Source organism: Neoarius graeffei, chromosome 1 (genome assembly GCF_027579695.1).
Source record: "Neoarius graeffei isolate fNeoGra1 chromosome 1, fNeoGra1.pri, whole genome shotgun sequence".
Classification (NCBI taxonomy): Eukaryota; Metazoa; Chordata; class Actinopteri; order Siluriformes; family Ariidae; genus Neoarius; species Neoarius graeffei.
In genome coordinates, this window is record NC_083569.1 from 100,679,454 (window position 1) to 100,704,825 (window position 25,372).

General features: G+C 39.6%; 1 protein-coding gene across 1 annotated transcript in view; it reads right to left on the bottom strand.

The window, feature by feature from the left end:
* The window catches only part of LOC132885668 (oxysterol-binding protein-related protein 1-like), a 139,302-nt gene that overhangs the window by 100,120 nt on the left and 13,810 nt on the right, over positions 1–25,372 (bottom strand). Inside the window, exons 11-14 of the mRNA XM_060920317.1 lie at positions 22,836–22,940; positions 14,513–14,653; positions 11,053–11,131; positions 10,630–10,736 (exon numbers count right to left, since the gene is read on the bottom strand). Of these exons, the coding sequence (XP_060776300.1) occupies positions 10,630–10,736; positions 11,053–11,131; positions 14,513–14,653; positions 22,836–22,940 (432 nt within the window). The remainder of the gene's footprint in view (positions 1–10,629; positions 10,737–11,052; positions 11,132–14,512; positions 14,654–22,835; positions 22,941–25,372) is intronic.

Here is a 25,372-nt window from a genome sequence, read left to right on the forward strand (position 1 = left end):
CCTTCCTCAGTGTGGAGTACAAATTTCCCATAACTCTTTATAGACTGTACATTTCCCAGTACATGGTATGGAGGATGGACTTCCAATTACTTTGTATGGAATATGGACTTTCCATTACCAATTATTACCTCCGCTAACTGTGTTGGAGAAGGTTATGTTTTCGCCTCCATTTGTTTGCTTGTTTGTTTGTTCCCAATGTAACTCAAAAAGTATTGAACAGATTTTCATGATATTTGGAGGTAAGTTGAGGTATGGGCCACGGAACAATCGATTTGATTTTGATGCAAATCCAGATATGTATGTGGATCCAGAATTTATTTGTCTGTTTTCAATGTAACTCAAAAAGTAGTGAACGGATTTGGATGAAATTTGGTGGACAGCTTTAGTATTATCCTAGGTTCAAGTGATTTGATTTTGATGTTGATAATATGTGGCTCGGTGGAGATATACACTCTACTGATTGCCCTTCTAGTTGAGTATACATTTCCCATTACTCAATATAAAATAAAGACTCTCTGTTATTCATTATTGGGCACACATTTCCTGTCACTCAGTATAGAATAAGGACTTCCTGTTATTCATGACTGAGGAAACATTTCCTGGTAATATCAGTATGGAGTTTGTTAGTCCATTACTCATTACTGACTACATATTTCTCATTACGGAGTATGGATGTCCTGTTATTCATTACTGAGTATAGATTTTTCACTACTCTATACTGAGTATGGACTTCCTGTTACTCATTATTAAATATACATTTCTCATTAATCATCCGCCCACTATCCATAGCTGCTTATTCTGTGCAGGGTCGTGAGCAAGCTGGAACCTATCCCAGCTGACTATGGGCGAGAGGTGGGGTACAATCTGGACAAGTCACCAGGTCATTGCAGGGCTGACACATAGAGACAAACAACCATTCACACTCATGGTTAATTTAGAGCCACCAATTAGCCTAACCTGCATGTGGGGGAAACCAGAGCACCCAGAGGAAACCTATGCAGGCACGGGGAAAACTTGCAAACTGGGCTTGAACTCAGAACCTTCTTGATGTGAGGCAACAGTGCTAACCACTGCACCACCGTGCCACCCCTGTCATTAATCAGTTTGGAGTAGAAATTTAAAGTTGTAGTAGGAATTTCCGATTACTCGGTATGGTGTATAGAGTATCCTGTATTTCTCTTTACATAGTATGGAATAGAACTCTCACTGACTCACAGGATAAATAAATACAGTGCTCAGCGTAAATGAGTACACCCCCTTTGAAAAGTAACATTTTAAACAATCTCTCAATGAACACAAACAATTTCCAAAATGTTGACGAGACAAAGTTTAATATAACATCTGTTTAACTTATAACGTGAAAGTAAGGTTAATAATATAACTTAGATTACACATTTTTCAGTTTTACTCAAATTAGGGTGGTGCAAAAATGAGTACACCCCACAACAAAAACCACTACATCTAGTACTTTGTCTGGCCTCCATGATTTTTAATGACAGCACCAAGTCTTCTAGGCATGGAATGAACAAGTTGGTGAAATTTTGCAGCATCAATCTTTTTCCATTCTTCAACAACGACCTCTTTTAGTGACTGGATGCTGGATGGAGAGTGATGCTCAACTTGTCTCTTCAGAATTCCCCATAGGTGTTCGATTGGGTTCAGATCAGGAGACATACTTGGCCACTGAATCACTTTCACCCTGTTCTTCTTCAGAAATCCAACAGTGGCCTTAGATGTGTGTTTAGGATCATTATCATGTTGGAAAAGTGCACGACGACCAAGGGCATGGAGTGATGGTAGCATCTTCTCTTTCAGTATAGAGCAATACATCTGTGAATTCATGATGCCATCAATGAAATGCAGCTCCCCGACACCAGCAGCACTCATGCAGCCCCACATAAGGACACTGCCACCACCATGTTTCACTGTAGGCACCAGGCATTTTTCTTTGTATTCCTCACCTTTGTGATGCCATATGGTTTTGAAGCCATCAGTGCCAAAAACATTTATCTTGGTCTCATCACTCCAGAGTATAGAGTCCCAGTAGTCTTCATCTTTGTCAGCATGGACCCTGGCAAACTCTAGGCGGGCTTTTTTGTGCCTGGGCTTTAGGAGAGGCTTCTTTTGTGGATGGCATCCATGCGTGCCATTCCTCTGCAGTGTACACCATATTGTGTCACGGGAAATAGTCACCCCAGTTTGGCTTTCTACTTCTTTAGATAACTGCAGTGAACTTGCATGCCGATTTTCTTCAACCCTTCTCATCAGAAGACGCTCCTGTCGAGGTGTTAACTTCCGTGGACGACCTGGACGTCTCTGTGAGATGGTTGCAGTTCCATCTTTCTTAAATTTTTGTACCACTTTTGCTACAGTATTCTGACTGATAAGTAAAGCTTTGCTGATCTTCTTGTAGCCTTCACCTTTGTGGTGGAAAGAAATGATTTTCTTTGGGGAATTCTGAAGAGACAAGTTGAGCATCACTCTCCATCCAGTCACTAAAAGAGGTCATTGTTGAAGAATGGAAAAAAGATTGATGTTGCAAAATGTCGCCAACTTGTTCATTCCATGCCTAGAAGACTTGGTGCTGTCATTAAAAATCATGGAGGCCATACAAAGTACTAGATGTAGTAGTTTTTGTTGTGGGGTGTACTCATTTTTGCACCACCCTAATTTGAGTAAAACTGAAAAATGTGTAATCTAAGTTATATTATTAACCTTACTTTCACGTTATAAGTTAAACAGATGTTATATTAAACTTGTCAACATTTTGGAAATTGTTTGTGTTCATTGAGATATTGTTTAAAATGTTACTTTTCAAAGGGGGTGCACTCATTTACGCTCAGCACTGTACATGAATCTCTTATTTTATATATATACGGTACACCATCTATCTTACGTTGCCTGGTGCAGAATATATATTCCCCTGCCAGTGCTGGAGCGTGAATCTCCTGTTAACAAGTGTGAAATATGAATCATGTCTTAGTCAGGGCAGATTATAAATCTCCTCTGAGCCAGTCAAGGAAACAAAATCACCTAATAATGAATGATACCTCTGGTCCATGCATTTGCTATTAGCATGAGTGGCCCAGCAGCAAATCTCATACATCGGGGCAAAGAGCCACAGCTAATAACCAACTGGTATATAAAGGAGTGTAGAATGCTGACACAAGAAGTACTACAAATACAGCTGCATAGTCAAGGTGAGGGAACAATGTGTGCCAAGCACATGTTCAGCAGAAGGATTAGGGTTAATGCAATTAAGGTTCTACAATATAACCTGCAGACACGGTTTGTTGTTCTGTTCATTGTGTTAGAAGGGTTGACGCCAACTTGTTCAGACAGGTTCCTTTAATTACTAGATTAATCCTATATCAACAATTAGAACAGATTTGAACACCATACCGAATATCATATAAAATGTGCGGTGTAACTGAAATGTCTCAAAGTCGATTTAAAGTTTACATCGAAATGGTTACTGTTTTTCCACGTCAGTACAATAATTGCAGCAACACACTATCTCATCTCATTATCTGTAGCCGCTTTATCCTTCTACAGGGTCGCAGGCAAGCTGGAGCCTATCCCAGCTGACTACGGGCGAAAGGCGGGGTACACCCTGGACAAGTCGCCAGGTCATCACAGGGCTGACACATAGACGCAGACAACCATTCACACTCACATTCACACCTACGGTCAATTTAGAGTCACCAGTTAACCTAACCTGCATGTCTTTGGACTGTGGGGGAAACCGGAGCACCCGGAGGAAACCCACACGGACACGGGGAGAACATGCAAACTCCACACAGAAAGGCCCTCGCCGGCCACGGGGCTCGAACCCGGACCTTCTTGCTGTGAGGCGACAGCGCTAACCACTACACCACCGTGCCACCACAACACACTATGTCTTTTTAAAACAAATGTAAAATACAGTAACATAAACCACGGATTTACCAGGATACACCCTATATATCTCATTGAATTGTTCTCAAACATATTCACAGTTACTCCAAGTACCCGAACTAATCTGCAGACTCGAGAGAGCATGTGCTCTAAAGCATGAAGAGGAAGTCTATTCAAAGCAGCTGTCTAGTTAAAAATAATCTGTAGTCTCGGGTACATTTTATACAATAATATGACAATGTCAAATCTGCATATTTGCAAAATAACGGATACATTTCTGCTCATCAATTTCTCCTTGGCACATAAACCTGACTGACAATCATGCCATCATTCCAGTTATTGATAAGAATATTCATTCAGACAGCTCACATTCTTGACTTATTCTTGACCTTATCTTTTCTGCCAAGATCCTTCTTGCAGTTTTGGCAAGTATTATTATTATTATTATTATTATTATTAGAATTTTTCATTTTTTCCTTAACTGGAACAATAAGCAAGATTAAGTCATGATATCTGCTCTTTAAACAAATCCCAAGCCCTTTGACAAAACTAGGACAGGCAGGACAAGTGGGACTTCCTCCTTTTTCATCAATGAGAACAGCTAGTAGAACCAAATTCGCAGACATGAACAGAATACTGTGTTTAAGTAGGAAAGCCAAGTAAAAGAATAAGCAGAAATTCAGAGTGCATCCAACTGTACCTTAGCAGATAACGAGGAAAGCTGTCACCTATTTCTCCTTCCCGTTTATGTCACTGAAGCTTGGATTGGCTGGTGTGCTGGAGGGTGTGTGTGTGTGAGAGAGAGTGAGAGAGAGAGAGAGAGAGAGAGAGAGAGAGAGCAAGGGCGAGGCAGAGAATATGACAGACGGACAGAACAAGTGTGAGAAAGAGAGTGGGCTTTAGTTCTCCCCTAAGCGAAAGCAGACAAGCTTAAGAGCCTGTATGGGTCACACGTGTGTGTGTGTGTGTGTGTGTGTGTGTGTGTGTGTGTGTGTGTGAGAGAGAGAGAGAGGTGCAAGGGGTGCATAGCTGAGCATAAAAAGAACCAATGCCATGCCATAGCAATGCTGATTAATCCAGAATGATGAAGATTTCCCCAAGAATGTGAAATACAGTAAAGAGATAAACTACAGGTACAACTGCAGATCAGCTATAGCAGGAATGTCCAGTAGGGACACAGATGGGCAGGAGGAGTACAATGGACAGGAGGACAATTAGAGAGATCAGCTATATGGACAGGAGGACAATTAGAGAGATCAGCTATATGGACAGGAGGACAATTAGAGAGATCAGCTATATGAACAGGAGGACAATTAGAGAGATCAGCTATATGAACAGGAGGACAATTAGAGAGATCAGCTATATAAACAGGAGGACAATTAGAGAGATCAGCTATATGAACAGGAGCACAATTAAAGTGATCAGCTATAGAGACAGGAGTAAAATGAGAGAGAGAGAGAGAGAGAGAGAGAGAGAGAGAGAGAGAGAGATCAGCTATAGAGACATGAGCAGAACGAGAGAGATCAGCTATAGAGACATGAGCAGAACAAGAGAAATCAGCTATAGAGACATGAGCAGAATGAGAGAGATCAGCTATAGAGACATGAGCAGAATGAGAGAGATCAGCTATAGAGACATGAGCAGAATCAAAGAGAGATCAGCTATAGAGACATGAGCAGAATGAGAGAGATCAGCTATAGAGACAGGAGCAGAATGAGAGAGATCACCTATAGAGACATGAGCAGAACGAGAGAGATCAGCTATAGAGACATGAGCAGAACAAGAGAAATCAGCTATAGAGACATGAGCAGAATGAGAGAGATCAGCTATAGAGACATGAGCAGAATCAAAGAGAGATCAGCTATAGAGACATGAGCAGAATGAGAGAGATCAGCTATAGAGACAGGAGCAGAATGAGAGAGATCACCTATAGAGACATGAGCAGAACGAGATAGATCACCTATAGAGACATGAGCAGAATGAGAGAGATCAGCTATAGAGACATGAGCAGAATGAGAGAGATCAGCTATAGAGACATGAGCAAAATGAGAGAGAGATCAGCTATAGAGACATGAGCAGAATGAGAGAGAGATCAGCTATAGAGATATGAGCAGAACAAGAGAGAGATCAGCTATAGAGATATGAGCAGAACAAGAGATATGAGCTATAGAGACATGGGCAGAATGAGAGAGATCAGCTATAGAGACATGAGCAAAATGAGAGAGATCAGCTATAGAGACAGGAGCAGAATGAGAGAGATCAGCTATAGAGACATGAGTAGAACGAGAGAGATCACCTATAGAGACACGAGCAGAATGAGAGAGATCAGCTATAGAGACATGAGCAGAATGAGAGAGATCAGCTATAGAGACATGAGTAGAATGAGATTGATCAGCTATAGAGACATGAGCAGAATGAGAGAGATCAGCTATAGAGACATGAGCAGAATCAAAGAGAGATCAGCTATAGAGACATGAGCAGAATGAGAGAGATCAGCTATAGAGACAGGAGCAGAATGAGAGAGATCACCTATAGAGACATGAGCAGAACGAGATAGATCACCTATAGAGACATGAGCAGAATGAGAGAGATCAGCTATAGAGACGTGAGCAGAATGAGAGAGATCAGCTATAGAGACATGAGCAGAATGAGAGAGATCAGCTATAGAGACATGAGCAGAATGAGAGAGATCAGCTATAGAGACATGAGCAAAATGAGAGAGAGATCAGCTATAGAGACATGAGCAGAACGAGAGAGAGATCAGCTATAGAGATATGAGCAGAACGAGAGAGAGATCAGCTATAGAGATATGAGCAGAACGAGAGAGAGATCAGCTATAGAGATATGAGCAAAACAAGAGATATGAGCTATAGAGACATGGGCAGAATGAGAGAGATCAGCTATAGAGACATGAGCAAAATGAGAGAGATCAGCTATAGAGACAGGAGCAGAATGAGAGAGATCAGCTATAGAGACATGAGTAGAACGAGAGAGATCACCTATAGAGACACGATCAGAATGAGAGAGATCAGCTATAGAGACATGAGTAGAATGAGAGAGATCAGCTATAGAGACATGAGCAGAATGAGAGAGGTCAGCTATAGAGACATGAGCAGAACAAGAGAGATCAGCTATAGAGACATGAGCAGAATGAGAGAGATCAGCTATAGAGACATGAGCAGAACGAGAGAGATCAGCTATAGAGACATGAGCAGAATGAGAGAGATCAGTTATAAAAATGAGCAGAATGAGGGAGATCAGCTATAGAGACATGAGCAGAATGAGAGAGATCAGCTATAGAGTCAGGAGCAGAACAAGAGAGATCAGCTATAGAGACGAGCAGAACAAGAGAGATCAGCCATAGAGACATGAGCAGAATGAGAGAGGTCAGCTATAGAGACATGAGCAGAACGAGAGAGATCAGCTATAGAGACATGAGCAGAATGAGAGAGATCAGCTATAGAGACATGAGCAGAACGAGAGAGATCAGCTATAGAGACATGAGCAGAATAAGAGAGATCAGCTATAAAAATGAGCAGAATGAGAGAGATCAGCTATAGAGACATGAGCAGAATGAGAGAGATCAGCTATAGAGTCAGGAGCAGAACAAGAGAGATCAGCTATAGAGACATGAGCAGAACGAGAGAGATCAGCTATAGAGACATGAGCAGAACGAGAGAGATCAGCTATAGAGACATGAGCAGAATGAGAGAGATCAGCAATAGAGACATGAGCAGAATGAGAGAGATCAGCTATAGAGACATGAGCAGAACGAGAGAGATCAGCTATAGAGACATGAGCAGAATGAGAGAGATCAGCTATAGAGACGAGCAGAACGAGAGAGATCAGCTATAGAGACATGAGCAGAATGAGAGAGATCAGCTATAGAGACATGAGCAGAATGAGAGAGATCAGCTATAGAGACATGAGCAGAATGAGAGAGATCAGCTATAGAGACATGAGCAGAATGAGAGAGATCAGCTATAGAGACATGAGCAGAATGAGAGAGATCAGCTATAGAGACGAGCAGAACGAGAGAGATCAGCTATAGAGACATGAGCAGAATGAGAGAGATCAGCTATAAAAATGAGCAGAATGAGAGAGATCAGCTATAGAGACATGAGCAGAATGAGAGAGATCAGCTATAGAGTCAGGAGCAGAACAAGAGAGATCAGCTATAGAGACGAGCAGAACGAGAGAGATCAGCTATAGAGACAGGAGCAGAATGAGAGAGATCAGCTATAGAGACATGAGCAGAATGAGAGAGATCAGCTATAGAGACATGAGCAGAATGAGAGAGATCAGCTATAGAGACATGAGCAGAACGAGAGAGATCAGTTATAGAGACATGAGCAGAATGAGAGAGATCAGCTATAGAGACATGAGCAGAACGAGAGAGATCAGCTATAGAGACATGAGCAGAATGAGAGAGATCAGCTATAGAGATATGAGCAGAACGAGAGAGATCAGCTATACAGACATGAGCAGAATGAGAGAGATCAGTTATAGAGACATGAGCAGAACAAGAGAGATCAGCTATAGAGACAGGAGCAGAATAAGAGAGATCAGTGTGGCAGTGGGGGCGTGGCCAAGCGCCGGTCTGTGACAGGAGGGCAGAGTCAGGGAAGGTAAGTGGCAGAATCACTACACCTGAGAGCAATTAACCTGTTTGTGTGTCTTCCCAGTGACCGCGCCCTATATAAGGAGGGAGAGCAGAGAGCAGGGGAGCTCTCCCTGGAACCAGATGCCGAGTGTGTGTCTGTAAAAGTTGATCATATAGTTGTTAGACTGAAAAGTGTGACAATAAAGCGGATTATCAACCTGAGCTCTGTCCTGCCGTCTTCTGTGCTCCGCCCATACATAAGAACTGCTACAATCAGCTATAGAGACGGGAGCAGAATGAGAGAGATCAGCTATAGAAATGAGCAGAATGAGAGAGATCAGCTATAGAGACATGAGCAGAACGAGAGAGATCAGCTATAGATACATGAGCAGAACGAGAGAGATCAGCTATAGAGACATGAGCAGAACGAGAGAGATCAGCTATAGAGACATGAGCAGAATGAGAGAGATCAGCTATACAGTTGGGAGTCAACAACTAGAGAAATCAGCTCTAGAGAGAGAGAGAGAGAGAGAGAGAGAGAGAGAGAGAGAGAGAGAGAGAGTATTGTAGTAGAATGAGAGATCAGTTATAACAGCAGATGCAAAAAACAGATCCCTGCATTAAGCCTGGCTGTAGCATGACACTACAAGGTGCCCAGAATTGATTCTTTTTCACTGAGAGCTGGATATTTTCTGGTGGCAGTAGGAGAAGCAGCCATTAGAGATGCAAAGTGGTGGTACATGTATAGTGGCTTTACTTTGGCTTTCTATTCTTAGTTTTCCAGTGTCTGCCATTTTCTGACTATCTAACACCTCCTTGTTATGATAATCATATCATACAGCCGGACCTGTGAAAATGGGCATTTTTCCCACTTGGCAGTATCTATGTTCTATTATTAAGCACTTAACAATCCCACAGTATTCATTCCTGCTCGTGAATGAGATAATATAACATTACACACTTTTAAAACGATTGCTCTGTGACACTTAAGAGAAAAAGCCCGCTTATTTTCGACACTATAAGTGTTTTATATTAATAATAGCTTAAATATATGTGGACAGTGGGAGGTTTAAATGCCAGAACTGCATGAGAATCACTCCTGGCTCCTTGAGCAAGAGCTCAGGTACATGCTGGGATTGTGTCCTCAATTCAGTTGTAAATTGCACTGAATAAAAGCCAGATGTCATTTATTCGCCAGAGCAATGTTCAATTCTTGTTTCTGATTGAACAAGAACTGGGATTTGATGCTACAGCGGGCACAGGTTCACAGAAAATAGACAAAAATGTTGTCTGGTCTTTTTCCTGATCTTTAAATGTGCAGTTTTGGTGAGGTTGTGCTCAGTGTCGCTTCGCTTTCTTGTTCTTAGCTGACAGAAGTGGAACGGGGAAGCCATGGCTTAAAGGTTAGAGGAGCAGCTTTGGGACCAAAAGGCTGCTGGATCGATTCCCTGGACCAGCAGGAATGGCTGAAGTATCCTTGAGCAAGGCACCTCACCCCCAACTGCTCCCCAGGCTGCTCTGGGTATGTTGTACGTCGCTCTGGATAAAAGTGTCTGCTAAATGCTTATAATAATAATAATAATGTGGTGTGATCTGCTGTAACCCATCCACTCACGATTTGGAATGTGACGCTTTTCTGATCACCACGGTTGTAATGAGAGCTTATTTGAGATACTGTAACCTTCCTGTTACCAGGAACCAGTCTGCCCATTCTCCTCTGTTTATGAAATACTAAAACCAGCATGTCTGGCACCAACACATCCATCCAATCATCCATCCATCCATCCATTATCTGTAGCCGCTTATCCTGTGCAGGGTCACGGGCAAGCTGGAGCCTATCCCAGCTGACTATGGGTGAGAGGCAGGATACACCCTGGACAAGTCGCCAGGTCATCACAGGGCAGCACCAACACCTATCCATGATAAATCTCAGACTGACATGTCTATCCATCACTGCAATTACATTTGCGGTAGAGTTACACAAATCTTCCTGTTTTATTTAGCTCGATTGATTTGGTATGTATCTGTATCAAGGGTAGCCAATCCCCCTTTAATATATGAAGTCATGTGTGATGAGTGTGAGTGTGATTAACAGGTCCATGGTTATAATTTGAAACGTTATGCCGTACCTCTTCACGCTGAGACAGGAGATCCACACAGTGTCTCAACACTGAACTCGTCTCACTGCACAGCTCACATATCTCTCTGGCCTTGAGGACCTCAGGACCTGTCATATCTACACACACAAACAAAGAAGAGGTTAGGGAAAGTTGTCAGTCATTTTCATTATATAAGGGGTTCTCATTACATGCGCAAACGTGTGCGCTAGAATGTGCTGACAGAAATGTGTGACCTTAACTTGGGTCATATTTAAAAAAAAGTCAGAGAAGGCAAATTATTATACCATGATGCGATGCTGTTGAATCCCTCAAATCTACTCTAACAAATCACAGGTTGATATTAATGCACTCATTCTAATACATTTTCATGTATATAGTATCAACTCCTTCACAGGGACTTGTATAGCAGAAGTCCCTGAACATTTCTCTTACCGTTGTTCTCGTCATCCTTGACCATAGAAACAAACATGGCCACCTGAGACTCCAGCATCCTCTGGTAACTTTCAGCTGCCTGTATGAAGAGGACAGCTACATAAATATCATGTGATTAGACTTTACATTAAAATATTCTAAAATATTCCCAAATATGAGCAATCGTGCGCTCTGATTGGCTACTCTACTACTAGGATATCAGCTCATATACCGTGAGTAGAGAAAAAAAAATGGTGGAGCGTGTTGCTGAACCAACCGAGGATGAAATAAAAACTCTACTTGAAAACAAAACCACAAAAATACAAAAGAGCAACAAAATATGGAGTAAAAGTATTTGATGGTAAGAACGTATCTTTTATAAACGCATAAAGTTGTTATTTATTGAATTTGCAAAAAATAAAAATGCTCTGTTTCTCAAAATCCAGTGAATGTGGAGAGAATAAAACAGTTATTCTACTCAATCTCGTCGTACATGGCTTATAGCCAACTCGGTGTTACGTGCGTCATCGGCTATCAGCTCATGTTCGTGGAATAACTGTTAAATATATTACTATTCCTTGGTCATGAGTTGATTTGATTCATGATCCTGGCTACATGATTTGATTTTGTCTGTATAAAACTAAATACATCAAAAATTGCTATGAACAGAGGTTTATTGTTATGAACAAAATGTACTACTTTTTCACCATATCTTAAAAATATATATTTCAAAAATGATAAATTCACCAGAAAATTTGATTGAATAAATTTTGACCCTGACCTCGAAAAATGATTGACTTGAAAAAATAATGAGCCCCATAGCAGTGCCTGAGGCATCACTATAAGCAGAATTAGAGCTCCAAAGTCGGTTAAACTGACCGGTTGTCCCTCACCTCTTTCTTGGGCATTGTAAATAGCAGAGGCATGGGTCTGGTGTTGTTTGACAGCTATGGAAGAGCTCTTTTTACTGGTTATTAAGTGGTTGACCAAAAATGTGTCAATCATTATGATCTGGAGCAATCAGTCAGAGGTCTCTTTATGTATTTTAAAACTGTGGGTTGCATAGATTGGGATCTTTGGTTCAAACAGTGCAGTTGCATTACATGCATAATTAATGGAATGCTGATTTCCACAACACACATTTCCACAATTAACATCATCCCATTTTTTGCATCGTGTCACATTACACCCCTTCACATTTTCAAAGAGGAGAGCATTAAATGAGCAGTACAACCTTGAATTATGTATTCAGTTATAAGGTTTGGAAAAGTGTCATTACTTTTTTAAAAAGCAGAAGTGATTAATGTTTCTGTACCATAAGCTTTTGCAGTGTCCCTAAATCTTCTGGTGACTGTTCAATTTTGGACACCCCTTATTCAGGAATTATGATCAGACAACACTTCATTATATGAAGACATTTCATTATGTAACAGTTTGTAACATTTACAGTACCAGTCAAAAGTTTGGACACACCTTTTAATACAATGTATTTTCTTTATTTTTACTAATTAAAAGTCACGTCATGTCTTAAAGTAATGATGGATGTCATTTCTTTTCACTTAATTGAGCGGTTCTTGACATAATATGTATGGATTACTACAGTTGTGGTGTTGAATAGGGCTATTTACTGTATTTTTATTATTTACTACAACCCCGATTCCAAAAAAGTTGGGACAAAGTACAAATTGTAAATAAAAATGGAATGCAATGATGTGGTGGTTTCAAAATTCCATATTTTATTCAGAATAGAACATAGATGACATATCAAATGTTTAAACTGAGAAAATGTATCATTTAAAGAGAAAAATTAGGTGATTTTAAATTTAATGACAACAACACATCTCAAAAAAGTTGGGACAAGGCCATGTTTCCCACTGTGAGACATCCCCTTTTCTCTTTACAACAGTCTGTAAATGTCTGGGGACTGAGGAGACAAGTTGCTCAAGTTTAAGGATAGGAATGTTAACCCATTCTTGTCTCATGTAGGATTCTAGTTGCTCAACTGTCTTAGGCCTTTTTTGCCGTATCTTCCGTTTTATGATGCGCCAAATGTTTTCTATGGGTGAAAGATCTGGACTGCAGGCTGGCCAGTTCAGTACCCGGACCCTTCTTCTACGCAGCCATGATGCTGTAATTGATGCAGTATGTGGTTTGGCATTGTCATGTTGGAAAATGCAAGGTCTTCCCTGAAAGAGACGTCGTCTGGATGGGAGCATATGTTGCTCTAGAACCTGGATATACCTTTCAGCATTGATGGTGTCTTTCCAGATGTGTAAGCTGCCCATGCCACACACACTAATGCAACCCCATACCATCAGAGATGCAGGCTTCTGAACTGAGCGCTGATAACAACTTGGGCCGTCCTTCTCCTCTTTAGTCCGAATGACACGGCGTCCCTGATTTCCATAAAGAACTTCAAATTTTGATTCGTCTGACCACAGAACAGTTTTCCACTTTGCCACAGTCCATTTTAAATGAGCCTTGTCCCAGAGAAGATGTCTGCGTTTCTGGATCATGTTTAGATGCGGCTTCTTCTTTGAACTATAGAGTTTTAGCTGGCAACGGTGGATGGGACGGTGAATTGTGTTCACAGATAATGTTCTCTGGAAATATTCCTGAGCCCATTTTGTGATTTCCAATACAGAAGCATGCCTGTATGTGATGCAGTGCCATCGAAGGGCCCGAAGATCACAGGCACCCAGTATGGTTTTCCGGCCTTGACCCTTACACACAGAGATTCTTCCAGATTCTCTGAATCTTTTGATGATATTATGCACTGTAGATGATGATGTGTTCAAACTCTTTGCAATTTTACACTGTCGAACTCCTTTCTGATATCGCTCCACTATTTGTTGGCACAGAATTAGGGGGATTGGTGATCCTCTTCCCATCTTTACTTCTGAGAGCCGCTGCCACTCCAAGATGTTCTTTTTATACCCAGTCATGTTAATGACCTATTGCCAATTGACCTAATGAGTTGCAATTTGGTCCTCCAGCTGTTCCTTTTTTGTACCTTTAACTTTTCCAGCCTCTTATTGCCCCATCCCAACTTTTTTGAGATGTGTTGCTGTCATGAAATTTCAAATGAGCAATATTTGGCATGAAATTTCAAAATGTCTCACTTTCGACATTTGATATGTTGTCTGTGTTCTATTGTGAATACAATATCAGTTTTTGAGATTTGTAAATTATTGCATTCCGTTTTTATTTACAATTTGTACTTTGTCCCAACTTTTTTATAATCGGGGTTGTATTTTGTTTTGTTTTTTTTAAACACACTTTTCATTACCACATAATTCCATATATGTTCCATAAGTTTTGATGGCTTCAATACTGTTCTATAATGTAGAAAATAGTCAAAATATAGAAAAACCTATGAATGCGTAGAGTAGGGGGTGTACAAACTTTTGAATGATACTGTATGTAGCAGTAAGGAAAAAAAAAAGATTCATGAGAGTAAGCTAGCTAGAGATCATCTGACCTGAAGAGAATGCGACAGAAAGTCTCCTAGGTCCATTTCTTTTTCAGCCACTTCCTCTTCCCCTTCCTGTACAGGTGCTTTGTCTGGGCTTCCACAGAGGGCGCTGTACACAGCATGTGCTTCGATGGCATCTACCCATTTCTGTCCATATAGTTAGGATGTGTCAGTTCAATAATATGCACTCACTGGCCACTTTAACAGGAACTTGTTCTTGATTCTAAGATCTCTGTTCTTGGCTGCAGGACTGGAACCCAATGTGTTGTTCTGCTGTTGCATGCTGAGATGCTTTTCTGCTCACCACGGTTGTAAAGAGTTGCTATGAGTTACTACGGTATATCCTTCCTGGCAAAAAAGCTTGAACCAATCTGGCCATTTTCCTCTGATCTCTTTTATCAACAAGGTGTTTGTTTCCACCCACAGAACTGTCGCTCACTCAACTCAATGTGTTTTTTTGTTTTCGCACCATTCTGTGTAAACTCTAGAGACTGTTGTGTGTGAAAACCCCAGGAGATCAGCAGTTTCTGAAATACTCAAACCAGTCCATCTGGCTCAAACCAACACCCATGACACAGTGAAAGAAAGTCATACTTTGAGATCACAATTTTTCCCATTCTGATGCTTGAAGTGAACATTAACTGAAGCTCTTGATTTGTATCTGCATGATTTTATGCATCAATGGATTGGCTGATTAGAGAACTCCAGAAAGCAGCAGGTGGGCATATGGGTGTTCTTAATAAAGTGGCCAGTGAGTGTAGTTATTTATTATCCATTACTTAAGAGCTATAATTAAATACTCAGGGCTTGATTTTCATGCAGACACAAGCACATTTAGCTGGTATAACTTTGGCATGTTGCCTTTTTGTTTATCAATCTTATCCTGTTTGCACTGAGATGCTATTTTTGTTGTCAGAAACAAATGTGCTGATGTGAGTGATATTTTCAGGCCAATATAGACCAGAATTTTAGATTTATGTATAACTATTTCCCTCCTAATCTCAACACAAAGCCAAACTGCATTTTCCTGAGGTATTTTGCTGAAACTTGTCCCATTTCTACAACCTAGCTTTGTGACTGAACATTAATTATGCACTATATAAACAGACTACTTCACCTAAATACTGACTAGATATATTTTTTTAATCCCCAACATAAATGGGAATCAAACAGCTGGTATATAATTTACAGGATTAATTCTGTGTTCATCATGTGCCAAATGTTTTAAATGGGAGACAGGTCTGGGCTGCAGGCAGGCCAGTTTAGCACCCAGACTCTTTTATTATGGAGTAAAATGAGTCTCATCTTTACTTCTGACTCTGCCTCTCTAGGATGCTCTTTTTATACCCAATCATGTTACTGACCTGCTGCCAATTAACCAAATCAGGCTTTGGGTTTTTTTTAGCATTACACAACTATTTCAGTCTTTTCTTGCCCCCGTCCCAACTTTTCTGAAATGTTTTGCTGACATCAAATTCAAAAAGTATATATTCCCCCCCCCCCCCCAAAAAAAAGAAGAAAGTGTTGCCAGGTAAAACAAACCTCGCCTGGTCGCACTTATGATGAATATGAAGGAAGATATTGCAGAAAAAAAACTATTTTGACCTTTTTGGTGACCTTGACCTTGATTTTGACCTTGTTTGTGAACATAATAAACATGGTTCTGATTCTCTGCTGCTCTCAGCCAATCAGAACACACTGTACTGCTTACTGCTCTCAGCTAATCAGAACACACCATACGGCTCTCAGCCAGTCAGAACACACCACACTGCACAATTGTTACAGTCTTACATTCTTACAGCACAATGACACAGTGGCTACCACCTCAATATGAAGCAGTAGCCACAGAAACCTTGACCTTGACCTTGTCGGAGGTTCTATTTGAGACCAATGGCCATCCATCCTGAAAGTTTCATGAAGATTGGTCCAGCCGTTTTCCCGTAACATCATTAACTAACAAACAAACAAACAAACCCCACTGAAAACAATACCTCGCCCCCTGGGCCCTGTACTACGAAGCGGGTTTTCTGGCTTACCAGGGTAACTTCGAGAGTAACTTGATCACGTGCAGCGTAACTTCCCGATTAACCCATACTACGAAAGTTGGCTATGTTCAAACCGAGGTATGCTGCCATGGCAACTTACGCTGCATCGCAAACCTGCTTGTCTCAGGTTATGTTCTTGGTTAACCTGAGGTTTCCGATTAACCACACCCTTTTTAAACACCACCTCTCCACCGACATTTCCTCTAGAGACAATGCCAGCGTACCTGGATGACCCGTGCGATATCGGAGCGCAGATTAGAGATGGGATTTATGGCTCTTTGATGGGATCCGCATCTTTGTGATCCGTTCTTTGAAAAGAGCCGTTCAAAAGACTGGCTCATTTGGCTCTTTTTAAATATTTATTCAGTTTTAAGAAGACAGCGTCTAAAGAAGCCAGATCCCTCTGCTTAGACAGTGACATCAATATTTCTGGACATACCTTTTATATAAAGCAACCTAGACTTACATTATTGTAACCCCTAAACGCTCATAAATAACCATTAAAAAACAATGAGGGCTTCAATGAATGTCCATGCAGAACGGCTTTTCTGTAAAAAAAAAAAAGAACCCACTCAAGAACATAGTTACCAAGAACGCAAGAATATTTTATAAAAAACACTTGTTTTACAAAAATATTTAAGTCTGAGATACAAAATAGATACAACTCCAATAAATATAACACAAGAACTAGTTATCACACAAGAACATTTTAATAGAAAAAAACAAACTTTCTATATTAAAAATATTGAAATTGTAACAAAAATAGATACAACTAAACAGTCAGATAAATAGATAAAGTTATAACAAGAACACAAGATTATTTTAATAGGAAAAAAACAAACTATTAATGCAAAAATATATTATTATTAGAAAAATAGATACAACTAGACAAACAGATAAATAAATAAAATACACAAAAATAGAACAAACAAAATGACGATAGAATAAATTAAATGAACGTCCGTGCAAAGTAGTTTTCCCACAATATTATCATTAATATCACACAACAACATTATAAACTATATACAAAACAATTTGAACTATTAGGCAAACAGATAAAACTTGAATAAATAAAAGGCAAATGAATGCTTGCTTGCACACACACACACACACACACACACACACACACACACACACACCATTATGAATGATGTTTTTATATTTCATTTTCACCTGTTGCCAGGTGCGTTTGGCACTGCTGTTGCCTCTGAAATGTTCACAGGACATACACCAACTTAGTCAAAGGGACTGAACAGTCAGTCATCCTAATTCATGTGACTCTGTGCACATATCAGCTTAAGTAGGCTACTCCATGAATTTACCATACCAAATTTTATTCAGGATTTTTCGGACATTAAACAAGCTACATATGACTGGGGCCACGTCGAAGGACCATTTTCTGTGACTTGTGATTGATCATGAAGCTTTCTCTCATCCTATACTTCTGTTCTGGAACATGTAGAAGGGAGAATGTACTTACGCATTTACCCGATCGGCAATTCGTTGCCAACATGCTTGCCGCTCCTTATTGGCAGCCGCTGCGTTAGATTTTGCTCTTAATGTTGTTTTGAACTCCTCGTAGCTTTGCATTATGACAGCGCATTCTTCCCCCGTGAAGTACGGCGACCGTGCCATTGTGAACAGTGGTGATTTGCGCTGATAACCTCCCCTTTAACGTGAACGCGCATTAACCCTGATTAGGTTAACACAGGTTCAACAAATCAACTTCATAACTGGCGTCGTAGTACCGTTTAACCCCAAACAAGATAACCAGGTTTTGTCAACCCCGGTTTAGCGGGGGAACCCTGGGTTACTTCTGGGTAGGTTAACCTCCGTTCGTAGTACAGGGCCCTGGTGGACTCCGTCCCAGGCAAGGTAACAATGCAATTTCTCAGTTTCAACATTTGATATGTTGCTTTTGTAATATTTTCAATGAAATATAGGGTTTCCAAGATTTGCAAATCTTCATGTTCTGTTTTTAACTCACCCGGGACAGAGTCCACCAGGGCCCTGTACTACGAACGGAGGTTAACCTACCCAGAAGTAACCCAGGGTTCCCCCGCTAAACCGGGGTTGACAAAACCTGGTTATCTTGTTTGGGGTTAAACGGTACTACGACGCCAGTTATGAAGTTGATTTGTTGAACCTGTGTTAACCTAATCAGGGTTAATGCGCGTTCACGTTAAAGGGGAGGTTATCAGCACAAATCCCCACTGTTCACAATGGCACGGTCGCCGTACTTCACGGAGGAAGAATGCGCTGTCATAATGCAAAGCTACGAGGAGTTCAAAACAACATTAAGAGCAAAATCTAACACAGCGGCTGCCAATAAGGAGCGGCAAGCATGTTGGCAACGAATTGCCGATCGGGTAAATGCGCAAGTACATTCTCCCTTCTACATGTTCCAGAACAGAAGTATAGGATGAGAGAAAGCTTCATGATCAATCACAAGTCACAGAAAATGGTCCTTCGACGTGGCCCCAGTCATATATAGCTTGTTTAATGTCCGAAAAATCCTGAATAAAATTTGGTATGGTAAATTCATGGAGTAGCCTACTTAAGCTGATATGTGCATAGAGTCACATGAATTAGGATGACTGACTGTTCAGTCCCTTTGACTAAGTTGGTGTATGTCCTGTGAACATTTCAGAGGCAACAGCAGTGCCAAACGCACCTGGCAACAGGTGAAAATGAAATATAAAAACATCATTCATAATGGTGTGTGTGTGCGTGCAAACAAGCATTCATTTGCCTTTTATTTATTCAAGTTTTATCTGTTTGCCTAATAGTTCAAATTGTTTTGTATATAGTTTATAATGTTGTTGTGTGATATTAATGATAATATTGTGGGAAAACTACTTTGCACGGACGTTCATTTAATTTATTCTATCGTCATTTTGTTTGTTCTATTTTGGTGTATTTTATTTATTTATCTGTTTGTCTAGTTGTATCTATTTTTCTAATAATAATATATTTTTTGCATTAATAGTTTGTTTTTTCCTATTAAAATAATCGTGTTCTTGTTATAACTTTATCTATTTATCTGACTGTTTAGTTGTATCTATTTTTGTTACAATTTCAATATTTTTAATATAGAAAGTTTGTTTTTTTTCTATTAAAATGTTCTTGTGTGATAACTAGTTCTTGTGTTATATTTATTGTAGTTGTATCTATTTTGTATCTCAGACTTAAATATTTTTGTAAAACAAGTGTTTTTCTATAAAATATTATTGCGTTCTTGGTAACTATGTTCTTGAGTGGGTTCTTTTTTTTTTTTACAGAAAAGCCGTTCTGCATGGACATTCATTGAAGCCCTCATTGTTTTTTAATGGTTATTTATGAGCGTTTAGGGGTTACAATAATGTAAGTCTAGGTTGCTTTATATAAAAGGTATGTCCAGAAATATTGATGTCACTGTCTAAGCAGAGGGATCTGGCTTCTTTAGACGCTGTCTTCTTAAAACTGAATAAATATTTAAAAAGAGCCAAATGAGCCAGTCTTTTGAACGGCTCTTTTCAAAGAACGGATCACAAAGATGCGGATCCCATCAAAGAGCCATAAATCCCATCTCTAATCTGCGCTCCGATATCGCACGGGTCATCCAGGTACGCTGGCATTGTCTCTAGAGGAAATGTCGGTGGAGAGGTGGTGTTTAAAAAGGGTGTGGTTAATCGGAAACCTCGGGTTAACCAAGAACATAACCTAAGATGAGCAGGTTTGAGATGCAGCGTAAGTTGCCATGGCAGCATACCTCGGTTTGAACATAGCCAACTTTCGTAGTATGGGTTAATCGGGAAGTTACGCTGCACGTGATCAAGTTACTCTCGAAGTTACCCTGGTAAGCCAGAAAACCCGCTTCGTAGTACAGGGCCCAGGGGGCGAGGTATTGTTTTCGGTGGGGTTTGTTTGTTTGTTTGTTTGTTTGTTTGTTTCTTTTTTTTTGTTAATGATGTTACGGGAAAACGGCTGGACCAATCTTCATGAAACTTTTAGGATAGATGGGCATTGGTCTCAAATAGAACCTCCAACATTTTGAGGGTCATCCGGTCAAGGTCACCAGAAAGGTCAAAATTGTTTTTTCGCAATATCTTCCTTCATATTCATTCAGATGTGTTCTGATTGGCTGAGAGCAATATGGTGTATTCTGATTGGCTGAGAGCAGTATGGTGTATTCTGATTGGCTGAGAGCAGTACAGGGTGCGAATGAGAATCAGAATCAGAACCATGTTCATTGGCCAAATCATAGACATCCTAATACATAGACGGAGAGTTGGCTGTTCTGACGCGAGAAATACGGTCGCCATCTTGGAGTGGTGAGAAAGCGCGAGATATCAAGGTACCGTCTATTAGTCTAGGGGGATTCAGTTTGCCCCTTTATCCATTAAAGAAATTAAATTTGGAGTGTTTTTAAATAATAACAAAATTGAATATGGTATTAATAATTTACTACTTTTAGGTAAACATTTTATTCACAAATGTCGTTTTATTTAAAACTAAACCTTATGTTACACTGGAAGAATGACCTCAAGCTTTTTGCCAAATCTTTAAAGTTAGTTGAAAATAAGGATGTTGGTTATTTTATATCTTTTTTGGATGACTTTGATTTCCTCGATTAACATATGTAAAGATAGTTAAGTAACCCCTTTCTTGTTCATATTTTTTACTTTATTGCTATGTGTGTGTTTTACTATTTTGATGTTTTGGATCTGTATATATATGGTGCTCTATTTGTTTGTATTTTGAATGTTTTGGGAAATAATAAAAAAAAAAAGTACCATCTATTACTGCACGACTGAAGAAGACAAGAGCCAAGCTGCCAGGCTGGTGCTCAGCGTACTCCTGCTCAAACGAGCGAACCGTTTCAAACAGAAGCAGGGGGATTACTTTTCACAAGTAAGATTTAACATTACTGTACTATTTGTTGTTGTTTTTTTAAATAGTATATTACCAGAGCTGAGAAGGAGCTAAGAGACTTAAATCGTCATCAGGTAGTGGTTTCACGAGTGGTGTTTTAATGTTGTATGCTAATATATATATTGTTATTAAATGTTTATTCATATACTACCTTTTTTATTTATTTACTAGTTTATTTATTTACTACATTGTTATATTTTTTATGTTTGACATTAATTTGTTATAAATAAATGTTTTGATATGCTTTAAAACAAGACAAAAAATGTTTGTGGTCAATATATGGTCATCACACATTGTCCTACATACCAAACAAAGTGCCCCACTCAACCTGAATACATCAGCTTTGCTGAAGGGGGGGTCAGATTGTGTTGAAGGATGTAAAAGGCTCTTATAAATTCACTGACTAGATTAATTTCCCCTTTGATATGTTCTTAACAATCTATTTAAAGAAAACATACACACATTTGAATCATTATAATGGATTTAGATTGTTAAAACCGCATTTTATTTGCAACAGATTGGTGGTTGTGGCCGATAGAAAAACGTTAAGCTGTTCATATCTAATGTATTTAGTATTACACTGAGTGCAGCGGATCACCACTCCAAGATGGCGGCCCCGCGTCTCGTCAGCGCTTTTAGAATTTACATTGGATGCTCCGTCTATGTATTAGGATGTCTATGGGCCAAATATGTTCACACACAAGGTCAAAATCAAGGTCAAGGTCACCAAAAAGGTCAAAATCTTTTTTATTCCCGATATCTTCCTTCATATTCATCATAAGTGCGACTGGGCGAGGTTTGTTTTGCCTGACAAGACTTGTTATTTATGTTTTACACAGTGTCCCAACTTTTTTAGAATTGGGGTAGTACGGTAAAATAAAACGTGGGAATGTGCTACTGTTGGTATTATAAGTGTTTATATGCTTCTCATATCACAGAACTTTCCCAACACTAACAATTGCATATTTATTTATTTAAGAATGATGCATCATAGTTTTTATCCAGTTACAGTTACATCATTGACATTCTAGCAGCTATAAACAGTCATTCTCTCACCAGACTCTCTGGTCAGGAGGACTTTCCCATGGTGGAAAACTGTTACAAAACACTGACAATTGAGACTCCTTTAGTAAAGGTTAAATAAAATCTTGTTACAGAAAACTTTTTCTTTGTTAAGTGTTTTTATATATACTATATGTATTTATTCTTCTTCTTGGGTTATACAAGTCCCTGTGACTTGATTTGAATATGTAATGCTTTTAGCACCGCCCCTTTTTCTTTCCCTGTGCCAAAAGATCTTCACAAAAGACTACATAAGACATCAGAGCTAAACACTGAAGCAATCCCACACAAATCCCCGAATGACTCACTTTCCTGGTGACTTCTGGCTCAGTGCATCTTGAGGACACTTTAAAGTGATGCACGCTGCCATCACAGCACTTGAGTGTGAAAAAGTATTTATCCCAGGCTTTTACCTGTAAAATAAAACACCATTTTATTTGCATGTATATGTGTATAAGGTAGAAACTAAGATAGTAAAGCATAAACAATAAGTTAAGACAGTTACGGCAATATATTAAATCATTTTATTAATGTTGAATTTTATTAATGCTAAAAACACATTCTCTCTCTCTCTCTCCATGTTTGCAGAAGATTTTATTTCCGGTTACGTTACTGTATTAGGTTACTTTAATATATGCAGGATTTAGTTTATTTATTTAGTCGATGTAACTCAAACCCTGGTGTGTTTACTCCTGTTATTTGGTTGGGGAGGTGTTAACATAGCACATGATCACAGTCGACTACCAAGCAGGCTAGTCCAGTTTGCCGCAAATCAATCCTGATTCAGTTCAACTCTCATGCAATTCAATTCAACACTGATCCTGTTCAACCATGATTCAATCCAAGCCTGGTTCAATTTATCTCTGATTCATTTGAATTCAACTCTGAGTCAATTAAAATCTGATTAAATTAAAGCCAACCTTGATTCAATTCAACTCAACCATGAATCAATACAAGCCTGGTTCAGTTTATCACTGATTCATTTGAATTCAACCCTGAGTCAAATAAATGCTGATTCAATTATATTTCAAATGTGATTTGATTCAGAACTGATCAATTCAAATCAACCATGATTCAGTACAAGCCTGATTCATTTTATCTCAGATTCATTTTAATTGAACCCTGAGTCAATTAAACTGATTCAATTAAATTCAACCTTAAGTCAATTCAACACTGGTTCAATTCAATTCAACACTTATTCAATAAAAGCCTGGTTCAGTTTATCTCCGATTCATTTTAACTCAACCCTGAGTCAATTAAACTCTGATTTAATTAAATTCAACCTTAAGTCAATTCAACACTGATTCAATTCAGTTCAACCATGATTCAATCCAAGCCTGGTTCAGTTTATCACTACTTCATTTGAATTCAACTCTGAGTCAATTAAACTCTGATTCAATTAAATTCAACCTTAAGGCAATTCAACACCGATTCAATTCAATACCATGATTCAGTACAAGCCTGGTTCATTTTATCTCTGATTCATTTGAATTCAACCCTGAGTCTATTAAACTATGATTCAATTATATTTCAAATGTGATTCGATTCACTGGTCCAGGGTGTACCCCGCCTCTCGCCCATAGTTAGCTGGGATAGGCTCCAGCTTGCCTGCAACCCTGTAGAACAGGATAAGTGGCTACAGATAATGGATGGATGGATGGATGGATGGATGGATGGATGTGATTCGATTCAACACTGATCAATTCAAATTAACCATGATTCAGTACAAGCCTGGTTCATTTTATCAGTTTCATTTTATTTGAATCCTGAGTCAATTAAACTGATTCTATTAAATTTAACCTTGATTCAATTCAACACTGGTTCAATTCAATTCAAATATGATTCAATACAAGCCTGGTTCATTTTTATCTGATTCATTTTAATTCAACCCTGAGTCTATTAAACTCTGATTCAGTTATATTTCAAATGGGATTTGATTCAACACTGATCAATTCAATTCAACCATTATTCGGTACAAGCCTGGTTCATTTTATCTATGATTAATTTTAATTCAACCTGAGTCAATTAAACTGTTGCTGCTGCTATCCAGTTTCATGTCATGATTCCACCTCTGGGCAGGTTAGACGTTTCACGGCAGCCTTCCATTGGCACCTTCTAACCAAGTTTTGGGGGCCGGCCCCTAGGTTTTGGCCCACACACATCAAGATCAACAACCCTGGAAATCCAAGCAGCACTGCGGTGAACATGTCCATACCACTTCAAGCGTCTTACTGTGTTGGTATCAGCGAGGTGGAGCTTTCCTAGCAGGGAGGAAGTTGAAATGTTGGTGTCTCCCCACACACTGCATACCTATCTAAGCATGGAGCGCTCATTCCTTTCTATACAATACAGGTCAGCCTTCTTCATAGGCTAGCATTCACTGGCATAGAGCATTGTGTTCCGTACACAAGAGTTGTAAACGGAGCCCCAGGTCTTTAGAGAAAGGCTTTTGCTTGTCAAGATGGGAAGTAGCTCACAGAATTTCCCCCAAGCAATTCGGACCCAAGTGATGGTGGCATCTTCACAACCACCTCCTGCTGATATTGAGTCTCCTAGGTCACAAAAGGAGTCAACCACCTCTAGTTTGTGGTCGTCTGCGATAACATGGCTGAATGGTCTACCATCAATAGAGCTGGCAGTACCAGGGCAACGACTGCATCTGAAGTCAGGGTCAGGAGTGAGTCTGCCAGAGATGCCAGAGCATTTTTTATGCTTGCAATCACAGCAGAAAATATAATTTGCCCTCACACCTTTCCAACAGACACCACATGGGTGCTTGCCAGAATCCTAACTTAGTGCCAGAAATCATTAGCTTGGTCTTTGTCATATTTACCTGTAGCCCTTT